General features: G+C 42.1%; 1 protein-coding gene across 4 annotated transcripts in view; it reads left to right on the forward strand.

Annotated features, from left to right (window-relative positions):
* ARHGEF4 (Rho guanine nucleotide exchange factor 4) overlaps positions 1–16,421 on the forward strand; it is a 119,770-nt gene that overhangs the window by 99,558 nt on the left and 3,791 nt on the right. For all 4 annotated transcript variants that reach the window (XM_072143300.1, XM_072143302.1, XM_072143301.1 and 1 more), the window contains 8 exons: positions 6,335–6,514; positions 8,181–8,372; positions 8,952–9,131; positions 9,341–9,573; positions 11,323–11,452; positions 11,666–11,797; positions 13,154–13,397; positions 14,267–14,344. In XM_072143300.1, the coding sequence (XP_071999401.1) occupies positions 6,335–6,514; positions 8,181–8,372; positions 8,952–9,131; positions 9,341–9,573; positions 11,323–11,452; positions 11,666–11,797; positions 13,154–13,397; positions 14,267–14,344 (1,369 nt within the window). The remainder of the gene's footprint in view (positions 1–6,334; positions 6,515–8,180; positions 8,373–8,951; positions 9,132–9,340; positions 9,574–11,322; positions 11,453–11,665; positions 11,798–13,153; positions 13,398–14,266; positions 14,345–16,421) is intronic.

Genomic DNA, 16,421 nt, shown 5'->3' on the forward strand with positions numbered 1-16,421 from the left:
CAGGCTCTGTAGGTGCCAGGACATCAACTCTGCCAACATTCTCCTGACACAGACAGAGTTGACTATAGTGATAGGACAGAGAGCCTATCTACTGCTGCTGTGTGTAGCAGAGGTGGCAGGGGATGACATCATGTGATGATGTCATCTGTGTCAGCTTCACTGCTATATACAGCAGGAGAGAGGAGATAGGAACTGCTGCCGGGGAACTGGGAAAGGATGGTATCTGTTTATTATTTTACCGTGGGTGCACAATAAGGGGGGAGCTGCTGGGGGGGGGGCACAATAAGAAGGAGTTCTGTTGTGAGGGGCACAATTAAAGGGAGTGCTGCTGGGGGGCACAATAAGAGGGGGAGCTGCTATAGGGGGGTTCCCTATAAGAGGGAGAGCTGCTGTAGGGAGGTTCCCAATAAGAGGGGGAGCTGCTGTAGGGGAGTTCACAATAAGAGGGGGAACCTCTGTGGGGTGGGCACAATAATAGGTGGAGCTGCTGTGGGTTCGGCAAAATTATAGATGGAGGTGCTGTGGGTTCAGCACACTAATAAATGGAGCTGCTGTAGGGTGGGCACAAAAAGAGCGAGAGCTGCAGTGGGGCACAATAAGTAAGAGGGGAGATACTGTGTGGGGGCACAATAAGAGGGGGAGCTGCTGCTGGGCGGGCACAATAAGAGGGGGAGCTGCTGCTGGGCGGGCACAATAAGAGGGGGAGCTGCTGTGGGGCTGGCACAATAAGTGGGGGAGCTGGTGTGGTGCAGGCACAATAAGTGGGGGAGCTGGTGTGGTACAGGCACAATAATAGGGGGAGCTGGTGTGGTGCGGGCACAATAAGAGGGGGAGGTGCTGTGGAGGGGGCAGAATCAGAGGGGAGAGGTGCTGGGGGGCGGGCACAATAAGAGGGGGAGCTGATGTGGTGCGGGCACAATAATAGCTGGAGCTGGTGTGGTGCGGGAACAATAAGAGGGGGAGCTGGTGTGGTGCGGGCACAATAATAGCTGAAGCTGGTGTGGTGCGGGCACAATAATAGCTGGAGCTGGTGTGGTGCGGGCACAATAAGAGGGGGAGCTGGTGTGGTGCGGGCACAATAAGAGGGGGAGCTGCTGTGGAGGGGGCAGAATCAGAGGGGGAGGTCACTTTAAGAAGAGTGGTAGCTGGGGGCACAATATAAGAGGACATTAAAGGGGAAAGTACCGTATACTGTGTGTGGGGGAGGGAAGTTGTGGGGAAAGCAAATATTTCCGCAACAATCATCTGCTATGAAAGTTGGGTCGCATGTTCTACGAAATATATATTTGGATACAGTTCTTCAGTATAAAGAAGCGCGTTCAGACCTCTCTCAAGGAATATTACAGGCGGTCCCCTACTTTAGAATACTCTACTTGCATACGACCCCTAGTTACAAACGGACCTCTGGATATTGGTAATTTATTGTAGTTTAGTCCTAGGCTACAATAAACAGCTATAACAGTTATCACAGGTGTCTGTAAAGATTTATTGTTAAAATCACAACATTACATTTTTAAAAACCAATTGTCACAGAGATTAAAAAAGTTCTGGCTGGGGGTTACAATTAAAAAGTATATGGTTCCGATTTACATACAAATTCAACTTAAGAACAAACCTATAGACCCTATCTTGTATGTAACCCGGGGACTGCCTGTACTATGTTGGGATTAGTTCATAGATAGATAGATCTAGACAGACAAAATATATAGCTACAACGTTGGAGGGATTGATATGAAATAGATAGATTGATGAGATTAGATTATAAGGAAAACTGGCAGGCAGATAAATAATGTATTCCTTCTTTCTCTGGGACACAGCTGGAGATGGTTTGTTCAAGGACTGATTAGTAGCAGAATGAAGGAGATGAGGAAGTCTCCCAGCCCCCACCCTGTAAATGAACATAATGGGCTAGTGAGCAGATTAGATTGTGCTGTAGTGTGGGTCAGCAGATCTGAAGAAACACAACATTGCGCTAGTTTCCATTTATGGTGAGAAGCTATAAACGGCATATATATGAACATGTTGAAAATAACCATCTATTACAGTCACCTTCTCCATGATTACAGACCTGTGCAACTCATTAAATCAGAATCTCAGCATAAAATCTATGTACAGATCTTTAAAAAATCTACCATTAAAACCTCACATAATAAACCAGGACAGTTACTAAAAAAAGCCAGGCACCGTGTCTGTGGTAATCTTCTTATATTTATCTTCCTTCTAAAATCAACCTTTAAAAACATGCTAATGAGTCACAAGGGCCCCTCCATGCTGCAGCTTCTGTCTCCTCCCCCTGCACTCCCAGCACTTCCCCTTCCCATGCTGTAATCTCACACAGTAGGTGGGGGAAGTGCTCCTGCAACAGTCTTTGAAGCTACAGCAGGAAGAGGCTCTGGTAACACCCCGCCCCCCCAGTTCATAATTTCATAATTTTAAAAAGTTGATTTTGGAAGGAGGCCATGGATAACAAATATAAAAACATTACCGCAGTCATGTGATCTATGAGTAAGTGTTCCCAGTTTATCATGTTTGTTTTTGATTTTTGCAAAATGGAAATTAAAGGCAGTGCCCTGGGTTTCTTGGGCCCAACATATAAAATTTAGGGTGCACAGCCTTCATTAACCTCTTAGAAAAAAGACTCCAGTGTCCATCATATTTGGGTTTCTTCTGCTGTACCTCTGATGTGCAGAATTGGGTTAGAGCAGGGGCCCACCAGAGGATCCTCCTGGTACTCTGGTGGGCAAGTCAAACACTGAGTACCAGGCCCATACTTAAGAGATCATGCACACAGTAGTGGACCCTGCACAAGTAATACATACTGATTCTTTGAAGGATTTAGGTCCGATTTGGCTGCGGATTCTCATGGGTGTGCTTCTATCCCATAGAGATATGAGAAAACTGTGAAGTGCAAGTCCGCAAAGTAAGAAAGCTCCTGAAAAGGAGGGATGTAGCGCCCCCACAGGTCCTGGCAGGGGCCGCGAATAATCAAAAATTGTAAAAAGCAGACAGCACCCCAAAAGAACAAATTCAAAAGTTTTGTAGGAGAAAATCGCTCTGTGTCCTGGCGGGATTTCCCAGAAGGAATCTCAAACCACTGGACTGAACTGATATGGTTGAGTGATGCGAGGTTCAGTCTAGGAAAACCCACCAGCGCACAGAACATTTTTTTTCAGACCCACTCCTGGGCAACCGTATGAAGCGTTGTGCTTATGAACGTCGTGTGTTCTTGGAATGCAAACAGACCATGGGTGTGTCGTTTTGTCATCCAAATGTCATTGTAGTCGCGTCTTCCTGAACCTCCGGCGCCTTGGTTCAGATAGAGTCCTCATTTAAAGTTGTGGCGGTCCAGGAAGTTTTAGAGCATTTCGGGCATGATGTGCTGAAGGATCAGTAAGACCTGTTAGCCCCATGGTGATCCATTTCAAGTATATTTAAATTAAATTAAAAGTTAATTTAGATATAAATAATAAAATTGACATAAAAACCACTTATGGCAGCTTCAGAGAAAGTTTAGGTAAAGATTTTGTCTAGGGAATGAAAAACATGTCTGCTTTCTACCAAAAAAAAAGCTCCACTCTTGAACATAATGGGGATTATTTACTAAGGGTCCGCGAAGCGCATTGCCATCGGACTTCCCAAAGTTTTTCGGGATTTGCGCCGCTGGGGCAGATATTTAGAAGGGGATTGTGTCGCACGCAATCATATTTTGGCGCCGGCTTTCATGCAACAGCAATTGGGGAGCGGGCCGTCAGAGGATCCGACTGATTTGGACTGAGCGCGGCATTTAACATTTAAATTGTGTCGCATCCAATGTACTTACATGCACCAGGAAGAAGACTGTGAACTCCGGCGGAACTGTTCAAGGAAGCGACACATCCAGGATATCGGGTGCACGATCTTAGTGAATTGCGGAACAGTGCATTCCAGTTGGACAATGCACATCGGGAACACTAGAGGGACGGGTAAGTAAATGTGCCCCAATATGTGCCGGTATTGCAGCTCAGCCGGATAGAAATGGATGGAGGTGGGTTGCACACATTGCCCATGTTAAGGTATGCAGCTATTTTTGCAGGAAAGCAGCCACGTTTTTTAAACCCCAGACAGCCACTTACCTTCATCACATCACTGATGCCGGGTGGAGAGGGAGCTCTATGGGAGCAGTGGATTCAAAATGAATGTACATTACTAAGTTTCATTATTTTAAAAGGGAAATACTAAGTAAAATGTGTTAAATTGAAACTTTTTTTTACAAATCAACAATATGTAATACTATATAGCAACACATATGATTAGAAACAGTTGCTTCCTGTGTTAGGTCAATCTATGATGAGGACTGGGTGGACACAGGAGGTGACAGTGCTTGTACAATGCTCCAGACCATTCATTCATTCAACCGTTTTCAACCGATCACTCTTAGGATATGGTTTTACGAGGATACATGAAAAACAAATGCTAAATTGATGCAAACCATTCATGAAAAATGGAAGTATCTGTTTTTCATGGTCATGAATTAGCTCACTTAGGCCACATTCACACAACCGTATGGGGTCAAGCTTGCGGCCGTACATACGCCCCCCTTAGACGGCAATGGCACACGTGTGCCACCGTACCACTCCGTGCATGGGAAAAAGATAGGACATGCCCTATGTTTCCCTGTGTTACGGCCCGTACGTAATGCATTGCTATGGAGAGAGGAAGGGTCACCCCTCCTCCGCTCCATCACTGCAGACGCACGCCCTCCTGGCTGTAGCCGTGCGGGCATATGTCACTGTAAATGCAGCTATAGGGCGCAGTCACACGTTGCGTTTTCATTGCTTTTTGAAACGCATTCCAACAGCTGAGGAGAGGTGATTTGCCAAAACGCAATGTAAATGTGCCGTTAACACCCTGTTAACGTATGCGTTTTGTTATCACAAATGTTAACCATAATGTAATTGGGCAAATCAGCTCTCCTTAGCTGTTGTAGTGCATTTCAAAACGCAACCAAAATGCAATATGTAACCGCACACCCTAACAGGTTGAAGCCATTATGGTCCAAACACCCATTGAGGTTTTGATGTTGTTTTAAAAGGTAAGAACAAAGCGAGGATCATAAAAGGTAAGAACATAAAGGACAGGTGGTTCTTATCAGTTTATTCAATACACTCCTGGCTTTGATTTCAAAAAGTACATCAACAACTCCGGAACATGTTTCGTTACTCTTATCATTGACATAGCACTTAGGGATTTTTATGTAACTTTGTATGATTAATAGCTTAAAGTTAAGTGAATTAAACACAGAGTCATCCATCATAATACAATGACAGGCATCAAGCAGGGAAGTCCTGCAGGGTACATCAGTCATCAGGACTATTGACTGAGTAACATAACACACCTGCTCGGTATTAACAGAGAATTTACATAACTTATGCTATCTGGCTGGGTTATAACAGGGCAAAGTGAGGCTGGTTTGCTACTGAAAACTGGGTCCCTCTACACCATTTCCAAATGCACTCTACAAATTCTACTTTTCGAAGAAGACTCAAGCCTAAATAAAAATGTTCACATAATAAATAGTTTAGCAACGCCCTAGGCCAGTTATGGGACCTTTATCATAAAGGGCCAAAATGGCAATACTGAGGTTTTACAGCAGCAGCCAGGAATGGAGCATGTCCTGTGCGGCCGTGTGCCGTAGGTTCACCATCATTGCTATAAGTAATATGCTGTAAGGAAATCTGGATTGGTCACCTACGTTTACACCTTATATCTCCGGGTGATGGCACACATGGCATTTTGAATGCGTTTTTGGGCCATTTTTAAGCAGTCCGTTAAAAAACGCATGCGTTTTTGACAGGTTTGACCAATTATCTTAATTCAAAATGGTAAAAAATGTATGCGTATTTCAAAAACACGTTCAAAACATGACGTGTACCATCACCCTTGAGCTCACCATACACATTAAAAGAAAATTTGCACAATGCTTCACGTTTTCTCAACCATCTTGATACCCCCCAAGCATCTTCACATGGCAGAAGTCTGGGTAGTAAGTATTGGGCAAGTAGGAATTTTGCCCTTCATCTAATATGTATGGGAGCGCATAGTTAGCTGTTTTCTTGTGTTCCTCATCCCTATACATATTAATTTGGCTTATATGCTATGAGAACAAAAGATCAGCATGTTAAAGTCCAACATACGTGAACCTTTTCCTACCCCTGCTACTGGGAGCAAGTAGGGAGTTCCATACTAAACTCGTCAGGCTCTGCTACTGTTCACCTCCAATATTACAAGCTGTGATGTCCGTGATGATTATGTTACCTTAATAGCTTGTACATTGAGTGAATCTGTTTCTTCACAGCTGATTAGTGATGGCAGCGTGGTATATGCAGAAGCTCTGTGGGACCATGTCACTATGGATGATCAAGAACTGGGCTTCAAGGCTGGCAGTGTCATTGAGGTGATGGATGCCACCAACAAAGAGTGGTGGTGGGGACGCATCATGGACAGTGAAGGATGGTTTCCAGCAAGTTTCGTTAGAGTAAGTATCGAGTCAGATAAAAAAAAAAGTTAAATGCAATTTCTGGAAGGTTGTGTAAAGTTTTGTTTCTTGAGTCTTTTATTCTCTACCAATGATGTATGACTCCACCAGTGCTCAGTATAATACATCTAGTAGCTTCTAACCTGGAGCAGGGCCCAAACATCAAATCAAGGTTATGTTGAAGGGAGTGTACCAAGTGTGATTGTTATCTCCTATAAATACAGGGCGGGCCATTTATCTGGATACACCTAAATAAAATGGGAATGGTTGGAAATTCCAGTTTGTGGCAGATTAGTATATGGGAGAGGGGAAACTTTTCAAGATGGGTGTTGACCATGGCAGACATATTGGATCCAACTTTTTTTTTCCAATGGGAAGAGGGTCATGTAACATCAAACTTATTGACCCCAATGATATCACCAAAAATTCCCATTTTATTCAGGTGTAACCATATAAATGGCCCACCCTGTAGATACTAAAAATATTAAGCCATTATTTTTTCACTGAAAAACTGGTAATAATGGTTAAAGCCAGCCCAGAATTTATGTTAAAGTTGTCATATAATTAAAATAGTTGTTAAAGAGGACCTGCCACCCCCCCAAAAGACCCCCACCAAATATGTCCCCCCATAATCCTCCCCCAGCCCTATTCTAACAATGACATTTAAAAAAAAAATTTAGGTTGGCAAGTTAGTTATATATAACAGTCAGCCTATTCTTACAGGTCCCCGTTGACAGGGGCGTGGAGGTGGTATATCGGCCTGCCCCTCATGAATATGGCTCACTGCCAGGGGACAGGATACGAGGATCCGACCTCTTGTTTGGTAAGAGGTCGGATTGATTAAAACTAACTTGCCAACCTAAATTTTTTTTAAAAATGTCATTGCTAGAATAGGGCTGGGGGAGGATTATGGGGGACATATTTGGTGGGGGTCTTTGGGGGGGTGGTGACAGGTCCTCTTTAAGGATTGGCAACCATAGCTGCACTGAAGTACATCAGACCCAGCTGCAATACCACATACAATCTGTAGCTAGAGGGGGGGGGCACTGTTTTTACAGTAAAACACCACAATTTTGAAGTCTTGAATTCATTTCATTCTACAGTCACTGTATAAAACCCACACACTGGTAACTATCACATTATTGAGACAAATGTTACCACACAATCTAATAAACCTTAATACAACACAAATGTGATATACTTACGTAACAAAATGCCCCAGGACTATATGGGGTTGTCTGCTGATAAACTGTGAGCTACGATGTATCTGTGTGTGTTATCACGCCAAAACCCGGTGGGTCCATCTACATGTAGATTTTACAAGTGCCTCATCTCGAAGCTTATGATGTACATCACGCATAGTCTGAGGGATATGGATAAGGTTAGCATTAGCCATGCTCTATTTCATGGCCATATTTTTTTTGTTTTTATTATTTACTTCATTGTATACTTTGATCAGTCAGTCTGAAGTTCCCTGCTGTGTCCAGTGTGTGGTCAAGGAGGCAAACGCTGGTGTAACGCCCCCTCTGGTGACCACACGTCTCATTGTATTACATAACATATTCTAACTGAGCAGTATATTAATACAAGTGATAATGATGCTCAGTGAGCAGCTACCAATATTTTGGGGGAACATATTTATTACCATAGTGTTGTATCCACACAGCTTCGTGTGAACCAGGATGAGCCTTTAGATGACTACACCAGTAGGCCTGGAGACAGGGATCAGGATGCCAAGAATCTCTTGAGGCGTCATGGTTTTGGGCAAACCAACAAGGATCAAATGAGGACCAACGTCATCAATGAAATCCTAAACACAGAGAAGGATTACATCAAACATTTGAAGGATATATGTGAGGTAACAGAGAACATTTCATTTACTTATCTACAGACAGAGCTACTTTAACGAGAAGCAATATGAAAGGTGACATTTTACAGCTACATGTAGCTTAGACAGTGTTACACATTACTATTCTAAAGTACAGGCGGTCCCCTACTTAAGAACACCCGACTTACAGATGACCCCTAGTTACAAACAGACCTCTGGTAATTCATAAGTTATTGTACTTTAGCCCCAGGCTACAATAAAAAGCTTTAACTGTTATCACAGGCGTCTGCAATGAAGCTTTATTGTTACTCCTTGTTCTTATGACGATCCAACATTTTTAAAATCCGATTGTCACAGAGACAAATAAAATGTCTATCGGAGCAAACATGGCTCATTTCTGTTGGCCTCTTGTCTGGCCCTGAACTTCAACCCATTCAAAGATGGCCAGGTTCTGCATGGAGATGAACTGCAAGGGCCTAACAAATATCTACTCTTTAGGGGTCAGTTTATTAAAATCTGATCATAAAACGTGGCATTAAGTCCAACCTCATATTGTGAATAAGTTGCTCTTACTGAGCTGTTGTTTACCTATATATTATATGTCTTAAGGGTTACATCAAGCAATGTCGTAAACGGGCAGACATGTTCACAGACGAACAGCTCTGGACGATTTTTGGGAATATCGAGGAGATCTATAAATTCCAAAAGAAGTTCCTGAAAACATTAGAAAAGAGAATCATCAAAGATGCTCCTCATCTGAGCGAGATCGGCTCCTGCTTCTTGCAATATGTAAGTTATGTGCCACCATCTGGTGCCGCTACCACGCCCCATAACGTTACGTTACTTGTATGGAGCCAAATTCTTAGTCCTTGAAACTTGTAACAACGTTCATGGAATTACCCTAGGTAATACTAACGTACCCCGCAGTTATCATAGTAGCTTCTAATTTCTAATTAATGGATCATTTTTCTTAGTTTATGTTTCTGTCTTTTCAATAGCAAAATGACTTCCAGATCTATTCCGAATACTGCAACAACCACCCAAACGCTTGCACAGAACTCTCCAAACTCGGCAAGGTCAAAAAGTATGGCTACTTCTTTGAGACCTGCCGTCTGGTACAAAAGATGATTGACATCTCTCTCGATGGTTTCCTACTGACACCAGTGCAGAAAATCTGCAAATATCCTCTACAGCTTGCCGAGCTGCTGAAATATACCAACCCCCAGCACAGGTATGATCATTCCTAGTCCATGTGTGCCTGTAGGTTCATCCTAAAATTGTAAGGTCTTCAACAAAACCGTTGGATGTTTCAGTGCAATAAACTTTGTAGTGCTTCAGGGTCTTATTTTTTTGCTTCTTTCTTTTCCTGCAGTGAGCAGTGTTTATGACAACTTTATCAAAAATGTACATAGCAGGTATATAAACACTGTAGCCAATAAGTTTTCTTCTTCCATACCCTCAGAATTTTTCCCTTGATTCAGCTCTGTAAGAAGATCTACTGTAAAGAGTCAAGTCAATGGAAACATTATCTGCTTCTTATCTATTAGCTACAAAAAGTAGGAAAGCGGATTTGGACACACTGCTAAAAACAGAAAAAAAGAAGGGGAAAAAAAGAGGACAAAGAAACATTTTTCTTCACTAAAGTACCGTATATACTCAAGTATAAGCCGAGGCCCCTAATTTTACCACAAAAACCTGGTAAAACCTATATTTTTTACTCGAGTATAAGCCGGGTTTGGGTTTTCAGCACATTTTTTTGTGCTGAAAAACTAGGCTTATACTCGAGTATATATGGTATATTACAAAGTTTACATCATCTAAGCTATTGTACAAAATAACTTTTCATCCATAGCGATTGGATCTTTCAGCTTTGTTTTCAGTATCATGGACAAGACTTAGGGCTCATTCACACTGCTGCCTGCGGGGCCGTACATGCGGCCACAAATTTGGTACGTCCCCATAGATGGCAATAGCGGCATGGCGGGAATCTGGTGCCACACATGATAGAGCAAGCTCTATCTTTCGGCGGATGTGCGGCCGTGCGCCGCTATTTCCTATGGAGGGAGGAGTGGTCACCTCCTCCTCACCTCCAGCACACGGCGGTATGCCCGCACGGCGGGCATACCGCGTGTGAATGTACCCTTAGCTGTGCATCCTGGGGAACATTCCCGATTGTTGTTGCAACTTCCTGTGTTGATTATTTTTGAACCACAAGAGATATCACAAATCACAAATTTTGGCAATCAATTTCTGGGACAATTCTGATCATCTTTGATATGACCACTTCTCCATCTTGATTCAGTTTAGAGGTCTTCAAGAAGGTTGCCATGTTTGTACATAAATAGCCTAAAAGCTATGCCCCTCATCTGTTACTTGCTGGGGATTTCACATATGTATTTAGTTTCTGAAATAAAAGGGTGTCCTGGTACCAGTGGCAGATTAACCCTTTCATGGACCCTGGGCTGTATAAAGAGTATGCCCCCTCACCAAATTTGAGTACCCGCAGCCTCCACTTCCAAGGTGCCTGTACCAGCAGCCCCACAAGTCAGAGAAGCACAGAAGTGCATTTACATCATGACGCTGCTGCACTTCCATCTGGGTTCAGAGTGCAGGGGAAGTCTTCGGCGGAGCCACACTCTGTGTTGATAGCATCTTCGTCTTTATGACCTAAATGCTATTAACTATTTGTGCTGCCATTGTTTTTACTGGCAGGTGTGCTAGGTTCTGAGTGTATCTCTTGTGGGCAAACTAGCCCCGGCACTTGCACTTGTATGGGGGTTTGGGCCGTCATGGGCCCATAAGAACCAGGGACCCCAGGCAGTCACCCATTCTGCCTTTCTGAAGATCTGCCATTGCCTGGTACTTTGCCCTGCCCTGTTCTGTGAGGTGTGATTTGAAGTGTATGAAGGAGCATTTTTGATTTTGGTGGACACCCCAGTCTTAAAGCTGACATTTACCAATATATCTATTCTCCGTTTAGGGATTTTGCAGATGTTGAAGCTGCATTAAACGCCATGAAAAATGTTGCTAAACTAATCAACGAGAGGAAACGGAGATTGGAAAACATTGACAAGATCGCCCACTGGCAGAGCGCCATAGAGGACTGGGAGGTGAGATTCCCGGGGCACATTAGCAGGATGTCAATTAGTTAACTCAGCAACAGAAATGTAAGACACTAATTTCATTTAAATGTAAGAAATTCCCAAATAATTCCTTCTACACAGACCTCTTCTTCAGAATTTTTCTGGATTATCAAATGCTAGATCAATTTCAAAAAATTTCTCATACTAAAAATTGCTTTTTTAAAACCTATTTGTAAACAGGGTGAAGATATCCTGACAAGAAGCTCCGAACTTATCTATTCAAGCGAATTAACAAAATTCTCGCAGCTTCAATCCAAGGGGCAGCAGAGGATAGTGTTTCTCTTCGATCATCAAATTGTTTACTGTAAAAAGGTGAGTGAGTCCCAGTCCTCTGTACTCTCCATATAGTGACAAAGATGGGACCACAATCAGAGAAATGTTTTTACTATTTTTAAGATTGTTTCTTGGAGACCATCTACCATCAAAATCCATCATGATAACCCAGGGCCACTTACTCATAGATCCAGGCACCGTGACTGTAGTAATCTTTTTATATTTGTTATCCCTGGTCTCCTTCCTTCTAAAGTCAACTTTTTAAAATTATGCTAATGAGCCAGAAGAGCAGTGTTAGCAAAGCCCACCTCTGTGCTGTAGTTTCACAAGCTGTAACACTGTCTCCCTTTCCTCTGAGGGAGGGGTGAAGTGCTGTGGAAGCTGGGGTAGACATTGACACAGTGTAATAGCCTATGAAGACAAAGCAGGGGGGGCTTTGGTAACACCCCCCAGCCCTTCTTACTCATTAGCATAATTTTAAAAGATGATTATAGACGGAAGGAGGCCATGGATAACAAATATAAGAATATTAGCATAGTCACAGTGCCTGGATTTATGAGTAAGTGAACCTGGTTTATCCATGAAGGATTTTGATGGCAGATTTCCTTTAATTTGTCATGAACTTTTCAACAAACGTTTCATAAATCAATAGTACAGGTCACTATATAAAACTGTGTAACAATTATTATAGGAAATTGCTTCATTCTCCACTTACTTTGGCTCGTCTCATCCTCCCTACTTCTATCTTCTTCTGCTTCAGGTTGACAAAACAGACAGAAACTCACTGAGTTGTCAGATTACGTAGAAGCTCTATGCAGAGGGGAGGGGGAGGAGTGAGTGGCAGCAGCTAGGTCTATACTGAAGTTTGAGGCATGTACAGTGTCCTTTTTACCACATGGTCAGAGCTCATAGTCAGAGATCACCTGACTCTGACACCTGACTCTGACACCTGACTCTGACACCTGACTCCACACATATTGGCCAGAAATACCATATTTACCATCTGTACTTCTTATTTCTGCACAATTTGATAAAGTTTGAAGAAAAATTTCCAGGCAGGGCGACACCACTACTGATTGTTTAACCAGTCAACTACTGCTGTGTTCTAGATGCAACTTTCGCTGCAGATCCTGCTCTTCCTGACATATCTGGTTCCATAAATACTTGTACTCCTGCCCCCATAGTAATTCCCAAATTTTTAAACTGTTATTCCTCTGTTATTCATCTTGGAAATGTAGGAGGTTGAGCCATGGATGCTCCGCTTTACTAGAATGGATGTCCACGCAGTCTTTGAGAAAGGGAATAGAAAAAAAATATTAATAAAGTGTTAGATAACAATATAGAAATGTGAGTCGTGTTATGGCTGCAGGTTATGTATTCTTCTGCAATTCTCAGGATATTCTACGACGAGACATCTTGTATTACAAAGGCAACATCAACATGGATGAGATGGAAGTCATTAATTTAGAGGACGGCAAAGACAAGGACTTCAATATTACTGTGAAGAATGCCTTCAAGCTGCAGAGTAAAGTCTCTGAGGAGGTCCATCTGTTTCTGGCCAAGAAGCCGGAGCAGAAGCAGCGCTGGTTACAGGCATTTGAGGAGGAAAGAAGGCAGGTGCTGCAAGACGAGGAGACAGGTAACGCCATGCGGAGCGCGTACACTATGTGCTGTGTATTAGGCTGCACACAAGCAACTCCGGTCCGAGTAACTCGCTCCGTGCACTTGCAGGATCTCCTGGACATAACTTTGAACATCACAAAACTGACCAGATATTCTCCAGGACATTTATTATTTCCTGTTTTTTTTTTGTTTTTTTTTTGCTGCACCATATTTATTATGTTTTTGTGCCTCAATTTAACTTCTTTTCCGACACTGGCAACTTTCTTTTTTCTCGTTAGATTTGGGCACAGCTTTTGAATCCCAACACGTTTCCTGAACATTTAGTTTCCCAACAATTTTTTTGGGCGCATAATTAGATCATCCAAAAACAAGAATACCCCTCCATGAATGTTGAGTGATATTTGTGGCGCTCATTTCTTCATCTTATGGTGCGTCAAATACATTAAGTCCATGTGCCACAATATATCATCACAGTACAAATCATCGCTAAAATTGGGCTCCAAAAATAAGAAATGCCCCTTTTTTAGTATTGTGATTCAGGGTTCTGCAACGACACGGAGCAAGTTTCTTGAAGCATACTCACTTGTGAGCAACCTGCCTTAGAGGGGTTGTCCGACATTAATAAAAAACCTTCCTGGGGAGGAGGGGGGCTGGGAGAAAAAACCCTATACTTGACTCCCTCTGCGCTGTCTGTGTCCCAGGCTCCCGTCCATTACTGCTCCGATAACTTCTTGCGTCCTGGCACATCCACCCATCCCTTGTCCCAGCGCCTGCTACAGCCAACCAGGAAATTTTTTAATAATATCGGACAACCCTTTTAAGTTATGATTTTATATCGCTCACAAATAACCATCACTATCTGCATTAACTTGCATCTGTTTCTAGGTTTCAGCATCAGTGAAATACAACGGAAGCAGGCGATGATGAATGCGCATAAACCACGTCCTGCAGGAAAGCCGAAAGGTAAGTGTTTATGTAGAGACATAAAGACCATCCAATGTTAAGAAAATTCTAAATTTTATTAAATAAAGAAACATAAAACATAATGGGGCACATTTACTTACTTCTCCCGTTGCGATCCCAGAGGTGCGTTGACCGACGAGGATTTGGAACTGACGCGATTCACTGAGATCGTGCGTCTTCCTGCATGTGTCACACTTGCTTGGCTTGCGACACAATTTTGAATGTTAAATCCTGTGTGTTGTCCAAATCCGTCGGATCGTCCGTCGGCCCACCCCACGATTTCCGTCGCATGAAAGTCGGCGCCAAAAATCTGATCGTTTGTGCCACAATCTGCTTTTAAATCCGGCGCAAAACAGTAATCGTTCCAATATTACTTTTATTTACCCTTAGTAAATGAGCCCCAATATGTATCAGCTATAGTTTACAGTGTCTGTAATAGTGTTGCCGAATTTATTAAACCTTACCAGGGTCACCTTCGTTCTAAGCAGAAATACATTATGCTGGCGCCTTACAGCACTGATATGTAGATCCATATATATATGGATCTAAATATGAGTGCTATAAGGCGCCAGCATAATGTATATATATATGACCTGTATATAATGGTTGGAGCTCAGTGTTGCTGATACAAATCCTTCACAATATATAAAGTAAGCTTTTTAGCTCCCCCTAGTGGTGGCTAGTTGAAATGTATCTGTCTATGTACATTATTTGAATGCATTACAAAAATTGAGTACTTTTCTCCATAAACATGTAAGACGAAATATTTTCATTGCAGAAATGAATAGAGCGGGTGTTACGTACACAATAGGATCTGTAGATTTGTTCTAAATCCCTTAAAGACCTTTGAAGTAAATGTACATCCAGGTCGGTGGCTAATTCTCTCCCTTGGACATACATTATCGTCCTGCACTACTGTCACCTTGTGATCGGATGATCACCTGTTCAAGTCCCAGTGGGACAATGAAAAAAAAAAATAGTAAAAAAGATATTTACAAATAAAATAAAAAGTAATAAAAGTCCCCTCAATGCCCCATAAATGACCAAACTTCTACATCAAAAAAATTAAAATCACCCCTCAAACAATACATATGAGATATTGCCACATACAATAAAAAAAATCACTACTATAGCCGTTCAGAGCACACTGTAAAAAACTCATAATAAAATCTGCCAGAAATTAAGATTTTTGCAAATCAAGCAAAAAAATAAAAAGTGCTTAAAATGTCACATTTCACCACAAGGATTCCAATAAAAAGTACAACTAATTACGTAAGAATAGAGCTGAATTCAGGATTCATTACTACAGGACGGCTGTGGGACTTGCAGTAACTCCCAGACATTTCATATGCAAAAACGTCAATCTCCTGTCAACATGGCTACATTTATAGGAGAATATTCTTTTATAACGTCCAATTGAAGAAATGTATCTATATGACATTAAAGGGGTGTTCACCTCTGGACATTCACATTTAATTTAATTCATCTGTCATATATGTACATTTCTTCAATTGCGTGTTTTTTTTTTTTTTAATTATCATAAAGGTAATTTAAAATTACATTTTTAAATTACGGTACCTGAAATTATCATATCAGGTAATTTCCCATAAATGTCTCCATATTGTCCTTTAGAAATAAAGAACAGCTGACTTGGATATGACCTCTGCTGCTGGAGTGGTTCCACAAAGAAACAAATAGTTTTTAAATACTGAATGGCTGTCCCACAGCTGTCCTGTGGTAATGAACGCTGAGTCCAGTTGGTCAGGCGCCTAAATATTTACCTAAATACTTCATGACATAAAGCAGCTTTTCTGTCTGTTTTCTGCTTCTTACTCCTGTAGTGAGCTGTGTACCCTAAAACATTGCGATGATTAAATCTTTCCAATCTCTGAGGAGATTGGACTGTCGAGAATCTATCTGTTAAGTTATTAGACACTTTATCAGGCTCCTTTATCTCTCAGCTGTCAGTGGATACAGGACAGAAAGCTGATTTACACAAACTGCTTAAATATCAAAGAAAGTAGGGAGAAAGGGACACACGGACAGATTTAATGAAGTATATTACAATAACTACTCT

Source organism: Engystomops pustulosus, chromosome 3 (genome assembly GCF_040894005.1).
Source record: "Engystomops pustulosus chromosome 3, aEngPut4.maternal, whole genome shotgun sequence".
Classification (NCBI taxonomy): Eukaryota; Metazoa; Chordata; class Amphibia; order Anura; family Leptodactylidae; genus Engystomops; species Engystomops pustulosus.